The sequence below is a fragment of the Carlito syrichta genome, unplaced genomic scaffold (genome assembly GCF_000164805.1).
Source record: "Carlito syrichta isolate Samal-C Ts95f unplaced genomic scaffold, Tarsius_syrichta-2.0.1 Scaffold279535, whole genome shotgun sequence".
Taxonomy (NCBI): Eukaryota; Metazoa; Chordata; class Mammalia; order Primates; family Tarsiidae; genus Carlito; species Carlito syrichta.
Window position 1 is genome coordinate 696,122 of NW_007223631.1, and position 22,441 is coordinate 718,562.

Sequence of the window (22,441 nt, forward strand, 5' to 3'; positions counted from 1 at the left end):
AGCATCATGAGAAATGCATGTTCCCAGAGTGGAGTTAGCAAAATTGCAAAATAGTCCTGTCTTCATCCAACCCATCCTTCCCTCTCAGTGGTAGTTGTCTTTTCCCTTTCTAAAATTCTGGAGTCTTCTTTCCTCATACGCAATACCTACCCCAACCCCAACTTTCATTTCTGCAACATTCCTGGGGTACCAGTATCCATTTCTTCTATTCCTCATTCCTTGCCACCATATTTTTTTATTGTATTCTTTTTACCTTTAGACTTTCAATGTACTACTACTTATTATAGTAAATTTAGGAAGTACCAAAAAAAAAAAAAAAAGAAAAATTTAAAAAAGGGAAACACATCAGTAATCCTGCCACCTTTTAAGATATTGGCATATTCTATAAGATGTCTGTCCTATAATATTTTTTTCCTGATTGAGATCCTCTTTCATGTATAATCTGTTACCTGCTTTTTAAAAAGCATTCATATTGCATTGTAAGAATTCCTGTATGCTATTAAAAAATCTTTCTTCAGCATCATATTTATTTTATTTTGTTTTTTTGAGTCGGGGTCTCTCCCAGACTGGAATGCAGTGGCACAGTCCAGCTAATAAAAAAAAACTTTTTTTTTTTTTTTTTGTAGGGACACACAGTCTTGCTATGTTGCCCAGGCTGGTCATGAACTCTTGGGTTCAAGCAACCCTTTCACCTCAGCCTTCCAAAATGCTGGGATTAATGGCATGTGCCACCGCTCCTGGCCTAACATAATTTTTCATTGCTAAGTGATTGTACTACATACTTAATCTTCCCAGTTTTAAATATTAAACCTGGAAGGGGTTGGACTTTCAGAGGAGTCTGGTACATGTCATTTGTACAAGTGGATGATGAGACAGTGAGGAAGGCTCAGGTCTCAACTCTGCTGAGCACCCAACAATGATGGCGGGTGCTGATGATGTGACTGCCAGCCAACAGACCCTAGAATTCTGACCCATTCCATGCTCATAAAATATCAAGATAGTTTTTCCTTTTTTGCTCAACTGAGTCAACAGGGCAAAAGGAGGCAAAAGTTATTTGACTCTGTACGCTCTATATACCATTTTAGTCTTGTAGTATTCCCAGGGCACTAGTGTCCATTTCATCTATTCCCTACCACCAAACCTTTTTGCTGTAGTCTCCTTTTTTCAATTTAGATTTTGAAAGTACTGCTTATTGTGGTAAACATAGAAGGTACCAAAAACAGGTAAAGAAGGGAAATATATACCGATATTCCAACCACCTGTTAAAATACTGACATATAGTTAGTATATGGCATTTATTGGTATACATTGACATAAAGAGGTATAAGACCACTGGAAAAGCATTTTGAATCTAAGCAAAACAGGAAACCAGCATCCCCGCATCCTGCCTCCCAGTTGCCCAGCTCTCTGGGGCATCTGCAAAGAGAGCTCACTCTCAGTTTGGACACCGAACTATTGGACGATAATTTCTCTTGAACATAGCTCCCTAGGCAAATATTTTTCAGATGGCCTTTTAGCAGATGTTCTGTCAGAGCAAGATAAGCATATAAATACTGTACTTACTCAGCTACTTTGGCCTTCACCAAAAGCTTTTGGGTTCCATCTGCTGCTTTATTTAGCCTATTTTCATCTGCCCTGTAGTCCTCACAGAGTTGCATAAGTTTCTGTATTGCGTCAAGTCCATTGGTTAGATTTTGTGATGGTACTGGTAAGTGAATGTCAAGCCCACCATTCGCAACCTTCTCTATGTCTTCTGGAGGCACGTTTTCCTCTTAAATAAGAAGGTGGGTTTTAGGTAACAGCGTCCCCTTAACAAATGTATCTTATCAATATAACTACAACAAACTAAAATCAAATGTACTCGTGTTTAATTATGTGACTCTAGAATACAGGGCTTACATTGTAGATGTCGCATAGATTCTTTTTATCCTCAACAGTCTCCTCTCTCTGAGTGAAATATTGCTTGTGTTATGTTGAATATTTGCTGAACAAAGGCTTGTTGGAAAAATAAAAAACTTAGAACATTGTGTATATTCTACAAAATGTCCAACTGAGAATTATTTATTATAGGTAGATATTCAGAAGCAATTAAAAAGTTTAGATGCCAGTTGTTAAAATTTAAACACAATTGGCTGAGTGTGGTGACTCACAACTATAATCCTAGCACTTTGAGAGGCTGAGGCAAGAGGATCGTTTAAGCCAGGATTCGAGATCAGCCTGGGCAACATAGTGAGACCATATCCCAACAAAAATTGCAAAAATTAGTTGGATGTGGTGGTGCATGCCTGTAGTCCCAGCTACTTGGGAGGCAGAGGCACAAGGATTGCCTGAGTCCAGGAGGTTGAGACTGTGGTGAACCCTGATTGTGCCACTGCACTCCAGCCTAGGAGACAGAGTAAGACCTCAATTCAAAAAAAAAAATTAATTTTAAAAACTTAAACACAGTGTATGTGATAATGGGACCATGAAGCAATGGGTTTGAAGTCAACAAAATTTGGTTCTGGTTCTCCATGATATTAAAAAGGCTCACAATTTTTGCTCATCTTTGAGCATCTGAAAATGCTCAAAGGCCTATTTTCAGATAGGAATGAGACAGTACAGAGTAAAATAACATGTAAATAACTTGTTATAAATAAACATTCAAATACATCAATGCCCTGCTTGTCAGAAAAATAAAACTGGTCTCATTGAGAACTGAAGTGGAAGGTGGCCTGTTAGAGTTTGGAGCGACAACCTTTATAACTCTCCAGCTGCTTGCTGAACACCTATCAGGCATAATGCATGATGCTAAGTCCCATAGGGAGTTAGAGATGAACTAGACATGGATTTTATCCTCAAGGGGTTTCCCACCAAGTGAGGACCTATAAGACACTATATACAAATATTGACCAGATGGCGACAGATGTGATAACTACAAGGCAAAATGCTGTGGGATTCAGTGGAAGGAAAAAATACGTCAGGCAGGACTTCAGATGCATTCAAATTGGGTCTTGGAGGGCAGCAGGTTTAACTTGTGGAGACTGTGGTGTGGGGTGGGGTAAGATGCATTCCAAGCTGCAAAAAGTTTGGGGTGATACAAGAAACAATGCATAGGTCACTCTAGGGAGGAGGGTGGTGTATCTACATGGGAGGAGCAGAAGTTTGGAAAGGAGAAGTTTGGAAAGGATGGAAGCAGATCATCCAAGTCCCAAATGAGAGGCCAAGGAACTAAGTCTTTGTTCTAAAAACACTGTGAACCACAAAATATTTTCAGCATTTGAGTGACATGACACTAGTATGTATCCTTTTTGTAGTCTTTTTTGCTTTAGCTATTTTGTTTCATATAAATGGAATATTTTACTTTCTGTAATGGTTTTGAAACAATGTGACAGATTTTTTTTTTTTTTTTTTTTTTTTTAGTAAACTAAACTTTGAATTAGGGAGTTGCCTCTTTAAAGAACTAGTAACTTTTTAATTAAAAAAAGCTCTTGAGAGGGTGAATTTAATTCAGTCACTTATTGATTCATCAAATATTTATTGGCATTTATTAAGAGATTAGAGATTTTTTTTTTTTGAATTGGGGGCTCACTCTGTCACCTAGGCTGGCGTGCAGTGGCATGATCACAGCTTACTGCAACCTCAGCCTCCCAAAGTGCTGGGATTACAGGCATGAGCCACCACACCCAGCTCAAGTTTTTATGTACTGAACTTTCAGGAGAAATGACACATAACTTTGTTATTAAGACATTTAGATTTCAAGAAAAATATTAAGATGGTTAAAAAAGAACCGAATGGTATGAGCACCATCTAATGTAATGATCATTTTTATTTGGACTTTGTAGCCAGGACAAGAGGAGAAGGAAGGAGTGGGCAGAGGACACTGAGAATCATGAAAGCTATCTGGTTGCCAGGGCTTTTGGGACCCTGAGTATTAAAAAGCTTCTTGTATGGAAAAGACTTTCTCTATGCTTCCTTGTGGCAATAGTTCTCTATACCGTTAGTTACATGCTCTGGACATAAATTTTTTTCAATTCCTCAAGTTAATTAAATACATTTTTATTCGAAATTTATTCAGTAACAACAAGTAAGGGAACAGGCTCTTTGACCCCCCTGAACTAGGTAGAAAGCAAGTCATGTGGACTGTATTTCACCATTAAGATATTTCACCATTTTCATGCAACTAGTTTGGCAATTTTGATTGCATTTTCATTCCTGGATTGGCTTGTATCTGTGGAAATAGCTAAAGTGCTTCTCAATTCAACCCAATCTTGGTTCTGGGTCCAGTTTATATCAATTCATCTACCTAACTCACTGGAAATTTGCCTTTGAATAAATAAAGTATCTAGTAGACAGCTCCTACCTCATTCATTTTTACTGATTATTTTGTTCAAAGGTAATTTCTGCCTAATTGTTTTTATCTTGAAAATCAGGACTAGGAGAGGCACCAAAACAATTTCTAGAAACATTAAGATAGGGAAAAAAAAAAAAACCCAAAAAACAACAAAAAATTTGACCATAAAGGTCTCTTATACTTACTGTATAGATTAATGAAGTGATTGAAGATTTTGCAATGGATACCCCAACTATCAATAAATTCATGTAGAAAGTACTAAATTATTGAATTTGGAAAATGGTTATGGAAAAGCCTCTTAAGATTAGTTCCCTAAAGTGTTGTACGCAAACTACATTATTTGCAGAGAGTGAGGTTTTAGGTCATTTTCCAGTTTTAGTATTTGATTTTTAGCTTTAATAATTTTATGGAGTTTAAAACAAACCTCTCTCAAGCACAATAAATAATGAATCAAATAGATTCTCTTGGTCAGTCATAGAAAGCCAATGAGAGAAGACTTGGAATATAGTCAATAATAATTTATGATCAATTGTTTAGATGTCACCTCACTACAGTATGTGATATACTAGCCAAAATTTGGCATTTCTTGATCTCATATTATCTGTCAGCAAAGAAAATTACTTAATCTTGATGTTAGGAAATCTGACACAGCTATCATTTAAACTTTCCTTTTTATAAAAACCAATAATAACTTTAACATAAAGTTCATGTGTTTGGTATTTTAACTAAATTCTAGGATTTATTACCAAATTAATCTTATACAGAGAGCCATCATCTTTTGGCACAGAGTTGGTAGTTTGAGAGTATTCTCATTAAGAAATTTAAAATCAAAGGGTACATCATTTTTCTGATTTAAGCATGTCATTTCCAATTAATATAATTTGGAATTGGTTATTATGCTTGAATATGCATTTAAAAAGGAAGAAACAAAAACTAGTCATAATATTTTTTAAAAATTACCTAACAAAAAGTTTTTCACTTTTTGGATTAAAAATTTGATTTTTTCTTCTGATTCACTTTGATTTTTTATGTCTTCCAGTTTCTCATTTAGCTGTAAGGCATTGTTTTTGAAGATTTCTGCCAGTTTACTTATATTTTCGATCTGGAATAAGAAAAAAAAAATCGTGAAGACAATACACAACAATTAGGTATGTTCTATGATGTTTAATTTCTTAACTAGACCAAATAAAACTATCACTAAAAACTAAAAAGAAGTCTAGATAAGCCACAGATTCATTTGAAAGGATTTTTTTTTAACCAGGTGTTTATCTGTTTTCATTATCATGTTTTCTTCATAACATGAATGTATCTTTTAGAACATTGTTGGTGATCAAAATTATTACTTTGATCCAGCACAAATGAATTTTTCTAATATAAATCTAAAACACGAATTTTGTTTTAATGAAACTTTAGCATTCTATGATACCAATACTTGCACAGAAATTACCTAGGACTACTTACCTTCAGTGGCTTTCATGTATAATAGGTTGAGAGCATGTTCTTTTATATAAATTAAAATAGTTACTCTGCTAAACATTCCTCAAATTCAAGTAAAGTACTTTATTTGAAAGCTAACAAAGAAACCTAACAAAAAAGCATTCCTCCTTCTAATAAATGAGTTTGCACTGAGAGTGGGCTACAAAGATAAACTCCAGACACTGTGTACACTTGGTGGAAGAATAATAGGACTAATAGACAAGCAACCTAGATGTGCGAATTCGTAATTATGTGATTTGAGAAAGGCCATAGACTTTTTCTTGGAATTTCAGTGAATTAAAAAGAAGAGAAAAAACCCAGAAAGCAATAGGACAATATTGTCAATAAGCTGAGCTTTAATGAATAAACTAATTGTGATAGAAGTAGGGCTAATTAAGATCAAACACAATTAGTAAACAAACAAACAAACAAAATCTCCCTTTATTTCCCCACAAAAGAAGCCTGCTTAAGTTGAACCATACATATGTTTGTGGAAAAGGATTTAAATTATAGTCATTGACAAATGATAAAACAAAAAAGAAGTAATTACATGATTTAAAATGTGTATCTTCATTTTTTTGAGATTGATCCTTAATTCTCTAGAATTTTCTCAGCTTTAAAACAGATAGCAGTAAGAAAGGATGGCAGTGAATTGTGAATTCCAGAAATAAATATGCCAGGCAGGAAAGCACCAAGTGATAACAGAGGAAATCTCAGTGTGGATTAGTTGATAGCATAGAAAGAAAGAGATCACTAAATTACTTCACTCTTAAAACATCTATCTGCAATCCATCTTCTGTCACAATTCACTCCCGAGAATTCTCTCACAATCTCTTTTGGCACTCTTTCCCCCTCTAATCGAAAGGAAAACAACACACCATTTTATCAGCATGACAAACCACTCATCATTTTCCATTTCTCCGTTTGTGTGCTGATTAACCAGATTCTGCTAATATGGATGTCATGGGTTATCTTTTAACACTCACAACTTAATGCTATTATTAACTCAGTAAAATAATCAAGTGACAATCAGGACTCATTTAAATGTGGTGAGATTTCTTTCTTTTTGAGAAGGGACAATATAATAGTTTAAAATTACATTACACAATTAATGACTGTTTTAACCACTGGGTTGTAAGACCACAATTTACATTTGTTAGTTCACTGTTGTATTCTCAACCTCTAGATTACTGCCTGGCACATAGTAGGTACTCAGTGAATATTTGATAAAGCAATGAAGAATCACATATAGATGAAAAATACTGAGGCAATGCAGAATTGTTACTATGTAAGTAAAAATTTTCAACATCTAGTATGTGTAGGATATTCCCCTGCTTGACTATTTAGATGCTTACTTGAGAACTTGGACTCGGGCCAGTGGACAAGGGTATACAGTGTGTGTGTGTGTGTGTGTGTGTGTGTGTGTGTGTGTGTGTGTGTGTGTGTGTCTTGGCTGCGGCTTGCGGCTCTCACCCCATTGAGGCCTGATATCCTTTTCTGAATTCTAAGACCCAAGTGTCCTTACATATATTTCCTTTTTGTTCAGGAGTTGACTTTTGTTGCTTGCAAACAAGAATGCTAACTGATGTAATACTCAACATACATTGATAACAAATTCAGGTCTTTACAGTTTTTTTCTTCTTTGTCAGAGACTCTATGTGTATTGCCCAAAAAGGAACAGATTAGAGAGCATATTATCATGTTTTCAAAACCAGAAAATACAACTCATAAACAAACAAACAAACAAACAACCTAAAGAAAACCAAGTAATTTAATATAATTCTCACTTATAGACTGGGTATGGTGACTCATGCCTTTAATCCCAGCATTCTAGATGACCAAGGCAGGAGGATGGCTTGAGCCCAGGAGTTTGAGGTCAGCCTGGCCAGCACAATAAGACCTCATCCCTAAAACAATGTCAAAATTAGTTGGATGTGGTGGTGTATGCCTATAGTTTAGCTACTCCGGAGACAGAGGTGGAAGGATTGCCTGAACACAAGAGGTTGAGGCTGTGGTGCTCCATGATCATGCTACTGTGCTCCAGCCTGGGCAGCACAGTGAGACCCTGACTCAATAAATAAATAAACAAATACATTATAAAAAATGATACTTAGGCCAGGCATGGTGGCTCATGCCTATAATCCCAGCACTTTAGGAGGCCAAGGTGAGAGGATTGCCTGAACCCACAGGTTCGAGACTACCTGGGCAACTTGGCGAGACCTCATCTCTACAATAAATCCAAAAATTAGCTGGGCATGGTGGCACATGCCTGTAGTTCCCGCTACTTGGAAGGCTGAGGTGGAAGGATAGCCTAAGCCCAGCAGATCAAGGCTGCTGTGGCTAGGAGCATGCCACAGCCCTCCAGCCTGGGAGACAGAGTGAGACTCCAACTCCAAAAAAAAAAAAAAAACCTACTTATTTATAAATATGATCAGAAAAGTAAATTAAATTGCTTCAAATTATTACCAATTCAATTTTATGGCACTTAAATGTTAAAACAACTTTATCACATCTATCAACATAGGAGGAAGTTCAAGGGCATAAGAGTATATTCCTATTAAGCTATTTTCTAATATTAAATTCTAACAGTACAATGTGTATGTTTAGTAGAATTTCAAATATACCCTTGAATTTATGAACAATTATTCTTTGCTTTGAGATATTTGCTAAGGTTAGAAGTCTTGACATTTCTATGTAGTGTTTGCTATAAAACAACCTGTCCACAAAGTCTATAGCTACATTAGTATACTTTGAATTCCTTCTCTTTTCTTTCTTTCTGTAAATACACTCTCTCTCTCTCTCTCTTTCTCACACACACAACTGACCCTTGAACAACACACATTTGAACGACAAAAGTCTACTTACATGCAGATTTTTTTTTCAATAAAATTACATTGAGTATACCAGGCTCTTTTTCTACCTCCCCCACCTCTGCCATTGGAGTCAGCAAAACCAACCTTTCTTCTTCCTCAGCTTACTCAATGTGAAGATGATGAAGATGAAGACCTTTATTTTAACCTCATTATTTGCTTGATAGCATTTTCTCTTTAGTTTATTGTAAGAATACAGCGTATGATACAGACACAAAATATGTGTTAATCAACTGTCTAAGTTATTGGTAAGGCTTTCAGTCAACAGTAGACTATTAGTAGTTAACTTTTTACGAAGTCAAAAGTTATGTCTGAAATCTCAGCACTTTGGGCAGCTGAGGTGAGACAATTGGTCGAACCCAGGAGTTTGAGACCAGCCTAGACAACGTTGCGAGACCTTGTCTCTATTTAAAAAAAAAAAATCTCACTACTTGGAAGGCTGAGGTGGATTGCTTGAGCCCAGGAGGTCAAGGCGGTGGTGAGCCAATGCACTCCAGCCTGGGTGACAGAGTGAGACCCAGACAGACACACACACACACACACACACACACACCACACACACACACACTCTCTCTCTCTCTCTCTCTCTCTCACACACACACACATACACACACACACACAATTTATACTTGGATTTTTTTAGTTGCAGGGGAATTGGGGGGGGGCATTGCTGACCCTAACCCTGCATTGTTTAAAGGTCAACTATAAAAATTAGCCAGGCATGTGGCACCCACCTGTAGTCCCAGCTACTCGAGAGGCTGAGGTAGGATTGCCTGAGCTCAGGAGGTTGAGGTTGCAGTGAGCCATAAATTGTGCTACTGCACTGCAGCCTGGGCCACAGAGGGAGTCCCCAACTCAAGGGAAAAAAAAAAGTCTCTCTTTCTCTCTATTAGAAAATATATCTACTTCTAAATCTATATTTATATTCACTTATATCCATATCTATATGTTTATCCTATTTTCCAGGCATAAGAAAACCTACAATATCTCTTATTGAAAAAGTTAAATGGCAGTTTTATACATTTCCAACAGTCTGCTTCTTTATTACTAGAACTTTACAAACAAAACAAGATAAAATATTTACCTGATTCTTCAACTCATAAACCTGGGGGTCCAAATTGTGAATCATGGATTCTGCTTGCTGGGCTTTTTGGAGGGCCTTCCTTGAGAGTGTCAGGGAGCCATGACAGCTGGAACCACCACACCGCCTGTGCCCCTCAGGGCCAGTGCAGAGAGCACCACCACAGGGCGACAGCACACATGGCAAGTTCCCTGGACTTCCGCATACCTTGCAGGAGAAATTGATGTATGTTAAAAAGCAGTTTGTTGGCAGTCTTTTCTAATGCCATCCAGGCTCCTTGAGGCAAGGCACTACTCAATTCATTTGTGTTTCTTCAACAGTTGTTCACACTCAGTACTTGGGGGTAACCCATTCAACATTGCCTAGGTAACAAATGTCTAAATTATTTATCATTATTGTGCCAATCTGTCATTTTTATATTTATAGTTTTGGAGGAAGATAATCAAATTTTTAGGATTTCCATGTTAACTTCATTTTTATTCTTTTAAAATCGAAATGACCTCTTACTTATAATGAGACAAGAGGAGTAAATATTCATTCTCTGCACTGTTTTAGAAATAGCAAGCCGGGCTTGCTCAGCCTGTAATCTCGCGCCTTGGGAGGCTGAGGTGAGTGGATTGCCTGAGCCCGTGGGTTCGAGACCCGCCTGGGCAGGCGAGACCTCATCTCTACAATAAATAAAAAAATTAGCCGGGTGTGGTAGCGCGCGCCTGTAGTTCCAGGCTTGGAAGGCTGAGGTGGAAGGATCGCCGGAGCCCAGCAGGTCGAGGCTGCGGTGGCCGGGAGCGGCCACTGCACTCCAGTCTGGGCGACAGAGTGAGACTCCAACTCAAAAAAAAAAAGAAATAGCAAATAGTGTAAAATGATAAAATTACTCTTTGGTTTTGATCAAACTTTGACATTAAAAAAATGTTTATGTATCTAATTATTTATATATTAAATAACAGAACATATATTACATATGTTTATATTATTTGACATATTACAACAAATTAATTTAAATATTTATAATACATACATTAAAATGAAATAAAAAATGTGAGATAGGGAAATATAATTGAAAAAGTCTGTATATCAAGTAGAAATCACAAATGCTGTTACTATACTGTCATAAATATTTACCTTTTCATTCAACATTTGGATATCTGGAATCTTAATCTGCTTTAATTTTTCCAGTGTCAAGTTTCCTTTTGATGTTAGTGTATTCAAGATGGTAAATAAGTCATTCCTGGTACTTTCAGAGTTCTTTAAGATGGAACTAGTTTCATTAATTTTCTTTCCAGCAGATGATGACATGTGATAATACCTCTTGATATTTTCTGAGAAGTCTATATCAATGCAAATTGAGGTGAGGTACATTTTGTGAGAACATATGAAATTATATATCAGCTATTCTACAATTTGGCTACTGCCTTCATCTCAATTATTACTACAAAATCCTAACATCTTCCTTGGATTTGCATTTAATAGGGAAAGCTTAGCTGTAGTGCAATAGACAGGGCTAGAATAGATACAGATCATTGAGAGTTTGGTCCACAGCTGTGCGGTGAGTCCTGCCTTTACTTTTTACTGCCTGGGCATGTCCTTGAGAAAATCAGTTCACCTCTTAGATTGTTTTCTCATCGGTAAATTGGTGATCATAATTAATAAAAAGTGATATAATATGAAAATATACTTTGTTCCACAAATGTAAGGTATTAATTTTGAATGCCTATGTAAACTTGAATATGATAAACCTACTAAGTTTACTTAACTCTGTAGAGCAGGAGTGGACAAACCTTTTCCGCAAAGGCCAGAGAATTAATGTTTTATGCTTAACTGGCCCATGTTGTTTCTGTTACACTACTCACCTCTGCCACTGTAGAGTGAAGGTAGATACAGACAGTATATAAATAAAGAGGTGAGCTTGAGTTCTAAGGGAACAGTATTTATAAACATAGGCTGTGGGCAGGATTTGTCTTCAGGCTGTAGTTTGCTGACCCCTGATGTTGAGGCTGATCAAAATAGCTAACAATAGCCAATGGAGTACTTTCTTTTTTAAAATTTTTATTTATTTATTTTAAAGCTGTGGGGTACAATTTAGGATTAGGTACATAAGTGGTCATCGTACAGGTGAAGTTTGGGTCTCTCATTGATCTTTAGTTCATCTGGTTTGGGAGTAAGTACCCTTATATTGATGCTATTTGCCCCCTCTCCCTTCCCTGGCAGTGTCTGGCTACTGCCAATCCCTTTCTTGTAGTATTATGGTAGGTATTCAGTGTCCTCTTATGAGTGAGAACATGTACTCATTCTTTGTTTCTGTGATAGATCACTGACTATCATAGACTCTAAATCCATCCAAGTCGCTGTGAAGTCCATATGTTTGTTCTTCTTTATGGCTGCATAATATTCCATTGTGTATATGGACCACATTTTTTTAATCCAGTCCGGTTTCGATGGGCAGCATGGTTGGTTCCATGCCTTTGCTATTGTGAATAGTACTGCAATAAACATGAGTGTGCAGATATCTTTTTTGTAGAATGATTTGAGCTCTTCCGGGTATATTCCCAATAGGGATATTGCTGGGTCACATGGAAGGTTAATTTCTAGTTCTTTCAGAAATCGCCACACTGTCTTCCAAAGAGGTTGCACGAGTTTGCATTCCCACCAACAGTATAGAAGTGTAGAAGCGTTCCTTTTTCTCTGCATCCTCACCAGCATCTGTTGTTGTTTGTTTTATTAATGATGGCCATTCTTACTGGGGTTGGGTGGTATCTCAATGTGGTTTTGATTTGCATTTCTCTGATGATGAGTGATGTCTGTTGGCTGTTTGTATGTCTTCTTTTGAGAAGTCTCAATTCATGTCTTTTGTCCACTTTTTAATGGAACTGTTTGTTTTTTTTTCCTTTCCAAATCAAAACCAACCCATGAGCATAACATATTTTTTTGTTATGTGTCTTCTTTGTGTCTTCTTTGATCACTTTGAGCAGTGTTTTGTAATTTTTGTTGTAAAGGCCTTTCGCTTCTCTGGTTAGGAAGATGCCAAGGTATTTGTGTGTGTGTGTGTGTGTGTGTGTGTGTGTGTGTGTGTGTGTCTATTGTGAATGAGATTGTGCTTTTTATTTGGTTCTCTGCATGTTTGTTGTTGGTGTATAAAAATGCAACTGTCTTTTGCATGTTGATTTTGTACCCTGAGATTTTGCCAAAGTTAATGGAGTACTTTCTATGTGCCTTTTCCATTCTTCCCATCAGTTTTCTTCCTTAACACATTTGCAATAGGCAAAATTTTCACTTTCCTAATACTGAGAGCAGGTAAAAAAAATCTGAAGCTGGTTGCCACAGACTTCTGTCATTAGGCACAAGTGAAATGGTCTTTTCTAAATTGTCACCTTATTCACAATACAGCTGAAAGTTGCAGACATATCCAGTAATTGCCTCAGACATGACTCTGACTAGTATTCCATACTTTGAATTTTTATTTGGATTATAAACTGAATCTATATGTTATATATATGCATTTCTTCATTTACATTGCATCATTATATCACTATCTGTCTCACTATCACTAATAAGTTCACTGGATTCACCTTCGACCTCGGAAATCTTATCAACATATATTTCTTCATTTTCCATAATTATGGCAAATTATTTTTAGAGTTGAAGTGTGAGTGCCCTGAAATATCAAAATACAAGTATACAACACTAATTGCAACAAAATAATGACCAACTTGCTTTTATTACCAATTATGTAAATCAATAGAAATATCACATAGTCAATACAAGATAATTATCTCAATTAACTTTCTCTCTCCTTACCTCACTAATCATTTTCCAGCAAAATATAATAACACATTGCAGTATTCAGAAACAGAGTTTGCAAAGATGTAAATTCACATCAGCGGCAACCAGGAACAGAACTTGCAAAGATGTAAATTCACGTCAGTGATCTTGAATGAGTTAATCTTCACAAAACAGTGTGGAATGCACGTTTGTAAAATTGTACTCATTTTACAAATAAGCCAACTCAAGTTGATGAGGTAAGTGATTTGTCTGAGTTCTCATTGACAATAAGAAATAAAGCCAGGATCCCAAGTAGACTATAGACAGTAGAGTCTGTGTTCTTAAGCACTTCTATATATTTGTATTAAAATATGCAGAAAGCAATATGGTATGTTTTAATGTAAATTGTAATATATTAGACCTTTCAACTATAACTTCATATCTGAGGAACCAGAGGCCTACGGTACTGATCTTTTCTCCCTACATAACCATAATTTAAGCATGAGAGGACCACATCTTTTTTTTTTGAGTTGGGGTCTCAATCTGTTGCCCAGGCTGGAGTGCAGTGGTACCATCATGGCTCACTGTAGCTTCTATCTCCTGGGTTCAGGCAATCTTTCTGCCCCAACCTCCCAAGCAGCTGGAACTACAGGCGCACACCATCACGCCCAACTAATTTTTGTTTTTTTGTAGAGATAAGGTCTCATTATGTTGCCTAGGCTGGTCTTGAACTCCGGGACTCAAGCAGTTCTCTTGCCTGGGCCTCCCAAAGTGCTGGATTACAGGTGTGAGCCACCACTGACATCTTTTTAAACTTTCTTGGTTCTTATACTTCCATGACCTTAATATATCATGTTTTTCATTTGACATTTAAAAAATGTTCCTGTTGCTTGGAATGATTTTCTTCTCTTATTTATCTAGCACATTTATCTCCATCCTGTGGAGATAATTCAATATGTACCTACTCCCTGAAGCCTTTCCTAATAAACCCAGGAAGAATTTAGTTCTTGCTACTCTGTTTTTGAAGCAGCTTGAAAATGCTCGAAAGTAGTTGTAACTCTGCTTGGGGTTGTTTATATTCTTGTCTTCTCCATTGCACTGGAATACATATAGCAAGCCTCTGGCTTCCTGTATTCATTTACCCGTTTCCACTGCATAACGTCAGGCATTGAGACAAAGCTCCATAAGTGCTGCTAGACTGCAAGGTTAAGAGGCTTGGCGTCGGGGCAGTTTTACTTTTTCTACCTGACTTGGGGTGACCTCGGATGCATTTTGAATTCTTACAGTGAGCACTTTCTTCCGACTAAGAATCAGAGTAGACTCCTTACTCTTTACATAGCATTTATTGAGCATCATAAATATAGGTTTTTGCTAGAATTTATTTCATAAAATTTAGGCATTTCTTTAGGGCAATTAGGTATTCCTAATTCCTTTTATTTTGTTTTTTCTCTTTGAAGTCAAAATCAGATGAAAAACAGGAGCATACCACATAGGATAAGGAAAAGCAGCCAATGTTTTTATCTTGACATAGGTTTATGTGCATTTTCCCTTTTCCTCTTAGTTAGATGCATTAGGTATGAATGAACTCAGGGCTGAATCTCTTATTGGTTTCCAAAATATAATAGGAATGTCGTTGTAAATAGGAGATGAGTTAATCAAAATTAACTTTAGAGTTTCATTTCTTCTGTAAGTTGATCTTGGCTTTGACATAGCTCACATTCAATTTTAGGAACTGTGCAATATGAATTAAGGACTTGTCGTATGTCACGTGACTCTAGTCGCTACAAAGTTCTTCAGAAAAGTGCTGTGTTTAATTCCTTTTGGCTTCATATTCCTTTGTACTAATGGTTGCTGAAAATGGAGGGGCTCATACCCAGAAAGGCATAGTTACATATATCTTTCACTTGTTTATGCCCATGTTTGAACTTCTAAGTTGCTAAGTATTCAAGACCCCTCGCATGGGCGTGGCAAGTGATTACTTGGAATATTAGTATGTGTTTAGTATTAGACATTGTTAGCTTTACTTGTTACTTTGAGCGAATACTCTCCAGGCTCTGCAATATTTAAAAAGTTGAACTATCCATGAGCAAATAATACCTTTAATGGGCGTGTTTGCATGTTCTAAAGTGCTTGGGCACTATGGTGGTAAGCACAGGATGACTCACTAATGGAATGCACTATGTATTTCAACAAACTTTGTGCAGAAACAAAGTGTATTTTTTCCCCCTTACCCAGGATACTTGCATTAAGGACCCTGGATTGCAAATCAATTTCTTCCTGAAGGTCTTCAAGTAAGAGGTCTGCTTCATTCTTAATTCTTCCTATTGTTTCTTTTAGATCTTGAAATTCATACACAACTTTCAATTGTTCATTCAGCTGCATGATTTGTTTTCTGTTGGAAAAAGGAGTGAAAATGTGGTTATAGCTTGTATCACACTTGATATTTTGGTGGAAAAGAAAGCCACAAACGTCACCCTTATTATTAGGTATTCTCAATTAGAAGGGATTCCCCCGCCACAGGGTTTCATTTGACAGTTTATAATTCTGTTTATGGCTCATCTTCTTCCTCTTAATTCAGCTTCCTGGAATATTTAAGCACTCACTTAAAATGTGACTAGCATACAGGGTCTAGTAGAATAAAGGTTTTTGAATCTTTCTATTTCAACTATTCATGATCTCTCCGTTTTCTTTTGTTTTGGGTTTCAAAACATGTATTCAGACATGGTTCATTTAAATCAGTCTAAGAGGGCTGGTCTCCATTTGGCTTTCAGCACATGATGAAACAGAACCCCTGACCTAGCCTAGGGTAAAATCAATTCGAATAAATCTGCACTCTGCAAGGTTCTTTTAGTGCTACTTCTGAACAGGGTCTTAACTTTCAATTTGCACAAGTGATAAGGAGGTTTTCTAGATGGTGAGTGTACTCCTGGGTGTGTGTGTGTGTGTGTGTGTGTGTGTTTTCTATCACCTTCCTCTCTGATGGGGCACAATTTGTCCTACTTCAATTTTCTGGGTTCAATACATATAGTTAGTTCAAAAAATAACAAATATGTTCCTCATGGGTGGAGAAATGGAGTGCAAATCTTAAGAGTAAAACTGAGGGAAGTTATAGTATGAATTTATAGTACTAATTTATCTTGGCACAACTGCAAGCATTAACCAATGCTTCCTGGCATTTTCTACTGTAACTCTCCCTTCTAATCTACACACTTTTCCTTCAGGCTCCAACTGCCAGGACTACAAATTCTTCAGGCCAATAATAATAACAACAATGAAAAGAATACTAATAATCACTATTACTTTAACTGGCATTCCTTAAGCACTTACTATGTGCCAGACACTATGCTAAGTGACTTGTGTTGACTAATTCTCACAAAGATCTTATAAGATAGAGACTTTATCCCACTTTTTTGATGAAGAAACTGAAACTTGGAGAAGTTAAGTAACTTGCCCAAGGCCGCACCTTAGTAAGCGGATTTGAACCAGGAGGTTTGACTTCTGAATTTACGCTCATGACACCCTAGGTTCTTTGCCCTCTGGCTCCCCTTTGACTTGTACTTTATCCAACAACGTTTATTATATTACACACCAGGCCTGGAGAAGACAAGCATGGGAGAAGGTAGGTCCTACCCTGGGTGTCTCCCAGTGAGGCAATGGTGAAGGAGCACAAAGGTAGGAAGATGAGGACAAGCCTTTCTCTGAGGAGATCAGGGAAGGCTTCAGAGGGGAAGTGGTGCACGCGTGGCTGTTAAAGAGAAATAGGAGTTTGGCAGGTGGAACAGGAGGGAATGGGCTTCTGGGCTTCTGGGGTCACTGCTTTTGTCACTTCAGACCTGGCCTAGGGACTCCTCTCTTCTCTCTGGTTCTTCTTGGGGCCCTTGCTATCTCTTTGTCTGGGATGTCCACTGTGGATTGGTTCATTCTGCTTTCTTGGTGTCACTTTGTCTGACATTTTCCTAATATCTGTAACCACACACTAGTGGTCCAGGGGCCAAGCTCATTCTTCGACAAGTTTCGTTTTGGCTCTACAATGCTTCTTACAAGTGCTATTGGATTAGCCGTCTACATTCTAAAGTGGGATATTTCCATAAAAATCTGGATGTCTGACATCTCTTGAAAAATGGGGGGGTTTGGTAACACAGGACCCAAATCCTGCAGTACATAGTTCTTTAGAGGGCTACAGACGTGCCTGTTCTCACAAGCCAGCTTGACGTGGCCACGTGGCCTCCCTAGGTCCTGTTGTTGCATTTGTGATACAGTGGCCCTTTTCCTGAACTATCTAGATGGGTTGTATCTCCTTCCTCGTGTAACTGTTGGCAATTACCATATACCTCTGGGATATTTGCCTATAATGAGTGACCTTATATTTACACTTGTGTTATATATGACACAAAACCCTGCAGCTTCAACTATTTCTTTATCCAGAATCTTTTATTGGGGAGGAAGGATATTTTGCTACATAATCACATTTTTGGGGGGTTTCTTAGCAGACTATCTGCTTCTCTGAGGGTAGAAATTGTACCCAGTTTATCCTGTTTTTACCCAGAACAGGTTGACAAACTTTGCCTTGGGAATTATACCATCTCTGTCATAACAACACTGTCACTGTAGAGAGAGAGAGAACAGCCAATGAGAAGTAAATAAATGGTGTGGTTGTACTCCGATGAAACTTTGCTTAAGAAAACGGGTACTGTGACAGATTTGATCTGTGGGCTACAGTTTATTGGCCCAGAGCAATCAACACAATCTCAAGAAATGGTTGATGAATGAAAAAAAAAAAAAAAAGAAGAAGATTCAATAATGTGTAATCAAAATGATCTTATATTTTGAAGAAATTACCATACTTGTTATGAGTTCATATTAATGTATGGGCTTCTGAATAACTGAAGGATTTGGAAAGATTTGGTAAAATTTCCCTGCCTGGATCATTGGAAAAATAGATTATTTGTATTCAAAATTACTGTACTTTCAATTTTATATCTTTCAGCTCTTCTGGATTTGGGCTTCCCAATTAACCTCTTAATGATTGTCTTTTTGTTATAATCAATGACATCTGGAAAAAGCACATGTAATCCTAACTAGGTAAGAAAGGGGCAGAACAACAAGATTACCAGCCTGGTTATTAACTGAACAACTACCAGTTTCACAAAGCCAGCACAGGAACATTTCTAAATCGAAGGCAGAGGACGTGAAAGCTCAGTAGGAGTTAAAGTAAGTCAGGGGTTTGGCTGTCTGTTACTTGAGCACAAATCTTACCTAACAGCGTCATGATAATCCTTGACTTTTAAGAATTTCCCAGATGGGAAAACAGGATGTTTCAAAATCCTTTCTATTTCAGACATGTTCTCTCTGAGGCCTTTGAAGTCTGCCTCACAGACAGGCAGCATCTCTCTTTTATCTTCCATGTTAGCAGCCAGCCTAATTAACCCTTGTACCACTTTGGAGAGGGAAGAAATGGTGTGGTCCCATTGATCAAAGCACAAGTGACATCGAAGACAAGTAGGGAATTCCTGGCCATGACCCCGGGCGCAACGATCACATCTCTGGCCACTGACACCCTCCCTGCAGTGGCACATGCCAGTGCCTGGGTCACAGGTGGGCTTCTGGGTACCTGCCTCGTTGCAGTCGCATGCTAAAAGGGAGGAGAGAAGGGGCAGAGAATGTCACTGGGTCTTTTGCTTATGACTAGCTCAAGAACAAAGTCCCTTCCTCTCTCCTGAGAATCTTTCCCAATTCACATTTCTAAGGTGAACATTTGAAGTCAATATGATTTCAGAGATCTGGGCAATAGCATTAAAATATAGCACTGACAAATCTATATTCCACTGACAAATCAGTGCTTGTTTTCTATATGGAAAATATTAAATGTCGTTTTTATTGCATGAGTGTGCACGTATACATGTGGGTTCTTCATCTATTTGAGTGAGAAATGTAAATTAAGTGGTGGACAGCACAGTGGTAACTCTACAGTGATAGCCTCCAAGAATGATTCAGGTGTGTTGTGGACTCTCTAAGAAGTCTACTGACCACATTTTTTTCTGAGTAAAACTGAACTAGTGTGTGCTGACCCATGCTGCCTTCGATGATAGAAGAAAAACTATTACATTCTCAAAAAAGGAGGGGAAATTAAATTTATTTTGTCTTAATTTTAAAAAATAACTGATGTCACACAGCACGTTATTTGAGAAGATTTCTGATCATGCCTAAGGATGGAGGATGGGAGATATTGACCTAACTATAATTTCTGGAAGTTTAGGGAATCGCTAGCCTAGGTCTAGGACTAACAGCAGGGAACAGTTTTAAAATGCATTTGACAGCTTGTGTGAAAATACGAGATACCAATTACAAATTAAAACTGATGAACACACTAGGCTCCTCAGCTAGATATCATTTGTCTGGTGCACTGGAGTTTGGTTCTACGACATTGTCACTTCACCAGCTGCAGGTCAAGGGTCTCCTCATTACCCACACTTCTCCAGAGCTGTGGTGGGGCCCGTGACCTGAGTTGCCATTTGCAGTTTCCTCTACTACATCACTATAAAAGATGAAAACATTCTTATGAAATAAGATTACTAAAATATTAGAGTAGCACAGGGAAGACTTTTCAAGAGCCAAAATTAATTCCTCCCTGTTTTTTTTTTTTGAGTCAGAGTCTCACTCTGTCGCCCAGACTGGAGTGCAGTGGCTGCTTCCGGCCACCACAGCCTCGACCTGCTGGGCTCCGGCGATCCTTTCGCCTCAGCCTTCCAAGTAGCCGGAATTACAGGCAGGCGCTACCACGCCTGGCTGATTTTTTGATTTATTGTAGAGATGAGGTCTAGCTGCCCAGGCAGGTCTCGAACCCGCGGGCTCAGGCAGTCCACTCACCTCAGCCTCCCAAAGGCGTGGTATTACAGGCTGAGCCACCGAGCTCAGTCCCCCCTGGTTTTTAAAGCAGCAATTCTTCCTAGAATTCCACTTAGAACACTGAGTAAGTGGGGTCCAGAGAAAATCATTGAGAATGTGTATTTGAATGGGGCAAGGGAATGGAGGCAATATTTTTTAGCCACAAGACCACATTTACAAAGGAACAGAGGGAAGGAGAGAGTTACCATGTGTGGCTATGTAGTTCTGACCATGATGAGAAACCCATCACATCTGACATTTCTTTGATCGACTTCCTTTGGAAGCTGACTGCTCCCTTGCAATCACTTTGAGAAATTTTAAGATAGGCTACATATTTTAATATAGGCTAAAATTTTAATATAGAAAAAAATCTTTGTATAGGTCTATAAAAATATTATTTTTGAAACTCGAATTAAACTTTGTGGGTTTTCTAAGTCCACATTGTTGAAAGTAACAACTGAACAAAGGAATTTAAAATTCAGCAGTTGCTTTAGAGCATGCCCTCGGTAGGGCCAGGCTGACTGTACATGTGATTTTAGAGTTCTTGATACTTACGATTGCATCGCCTCAGTGGATCACCATAATAATCTTCCTTGCACTCAATGCAACGTTTCCCACCATAGCCTAATTTACACAGACACTGGCCTGTAAACTGTGAGAACAGTCATGGGTGAGAAATTGACAAGCTTTATAATCTAAAAAATAATGCATTTTAATAGGAAACATTTTCCCCTCCAGTGATTTCGAACATACAGCTGTGCAAAGGCAGAGGAAGGATGATTCCCATGGCCTGCAACCACCCCCGACAATACCAAGGATCAGGAGCTAATGTGTTCTGGCTTAGGGCTCTTGAATATACCGCCTGCTTCCAGCTGTTCAGGGACAGGTGGCCCCAAACTGGAAAACATACACAGATGTAAATGAAAACAAAACACATTATGGGAAGTGAGCCACATTCTTTTCCTTGACTGTTATGGGAGTTCCCCCAAAAGAGAGGCCAAAGACCTGGTCTAATATTCATCAATTAATTTGGCAAGTAATGTTTTCACCTTGGAACATATGATGTAGTTTCTACCAACTGGCTAGTGTTTTGCTCAAAAAAATCTTTTTTTTAACAGCATATTTTTTGTACTTTAAGCTTAATCACTTAGTGACAGTTCTCTCACTGTGTTTTTGCAAGAAGGCTGAACTTTCCTTTGACCTCCCAACTGAATTCTTGACCAGCTTTTCTGAAAACTGAGGAGGATGGAAAATTAGCAGGAGAAAATAAAAAAGCAAATCACTATTGTCATAATCCTAAATCACACTTGACCAAATCTTCTTAAACAAGAACTCTCTGAATATATTTCCAGTGAACAAGTAGCCAGATTTATAAAGGGATTGGATGTACCGAGTTTCAACCCATTTTCGGAGTTCCTGCTAACTTCTGCCCTAATATAGGGAGGTTTGGGGTGCTTGTCCCTGAGACCTGTCATATTGCTGATTGTCCTCCCTGGTCTTCTCAAAACTCACAACCCCAGTATAATCATGAGAAAAATATCAGATGAACTTGAATTGAAGGACATTTTACTTAATATTCAAAGTTGTCAACGTCATCAAAACCGATTGTGGGGCAGTCCTTTCTTATACTGATAACGAATCTGCCTCCTTATAAGAACTTGTTCCCTTTGTTCTAAGTCCTGTCTTACAGAATTGCACAAAATAAGAACCCTTCCTCTTTCTCCTTACAATCCTTCTCCCAATTAGGGATGGCCATCTCAACTCGCCTTTGCTTCCCTTCTTCAGGTCGGCCACTCATGATTCCTTCAAGACTTCATTGCAGAATAGCATGGCTCTTTCCACTATCTTGGTTGTCTTCCTTTGAACACATACCAGTTTGTCAATATAATGTTTCATATGTGGTGGCGAGAAGTGACAGCAATACTCCTGGTGCCATCTAGCTAGCAGAGCAGATAATGGGACAATAACTTCTCTGAACCCAGGCCTGGCACTCTCCTATACCAGCCTGAACGAGCGTTGCCTCTTTGGCTGCCCTGCAAT

At 38.0% G+C, this 22,441-nt stretch overlaps 1 protein-coding gene across 2 annotated transcripts in view; it reads right to left on the reverse strand.

Moving 5' to 3' along the window:
- LAMB4 (laminin subunit beta 4) overlaps window positions 1-22,441 on the reverse strand; it is a 114,699-nt gene that overhangs the window by 11,112 nt on the left and 81,146 nt on the right. For both annotated transcript variants that reach the window (XR_002481624.1, XM_008052513.2), the window contains exons 24-30: window positions 20,957-21,053; window positions 18,773-19,148; window positions 15,748-15,908; window positions 10,880-11,085; window positions 9,761-9,964; window positions 5,291-5,432; window positions 1,564-1,771 (exon numbers count right to left, since the gene is read on the reverse strand). Coding sequence is in view for 1 of the 2 variants with exons in the window: in XM_008052513.2 (XP_008050704.1) it covers window positions 1,564-1,771; window positions 5,291-5,432; window positions 9,761-9,964; window positions 10,880-11,085; window positions 15,748-15,908; window positions 18,773-19,148; window positions 20,957-21,053 (1,394 nt within the window). In the remaining variant the exon portion in view is untranslated. The remainder of the gene's footprint in view (window positions 1-1,563; window positions 1,772-5,290; window positions 5,433-9,760; window positions 9,965-10,879; window positions 11,086-15,747; window positions 15,909-18,772; window positions 19,149-20,956; window positions 21,054-22,441) is intronic.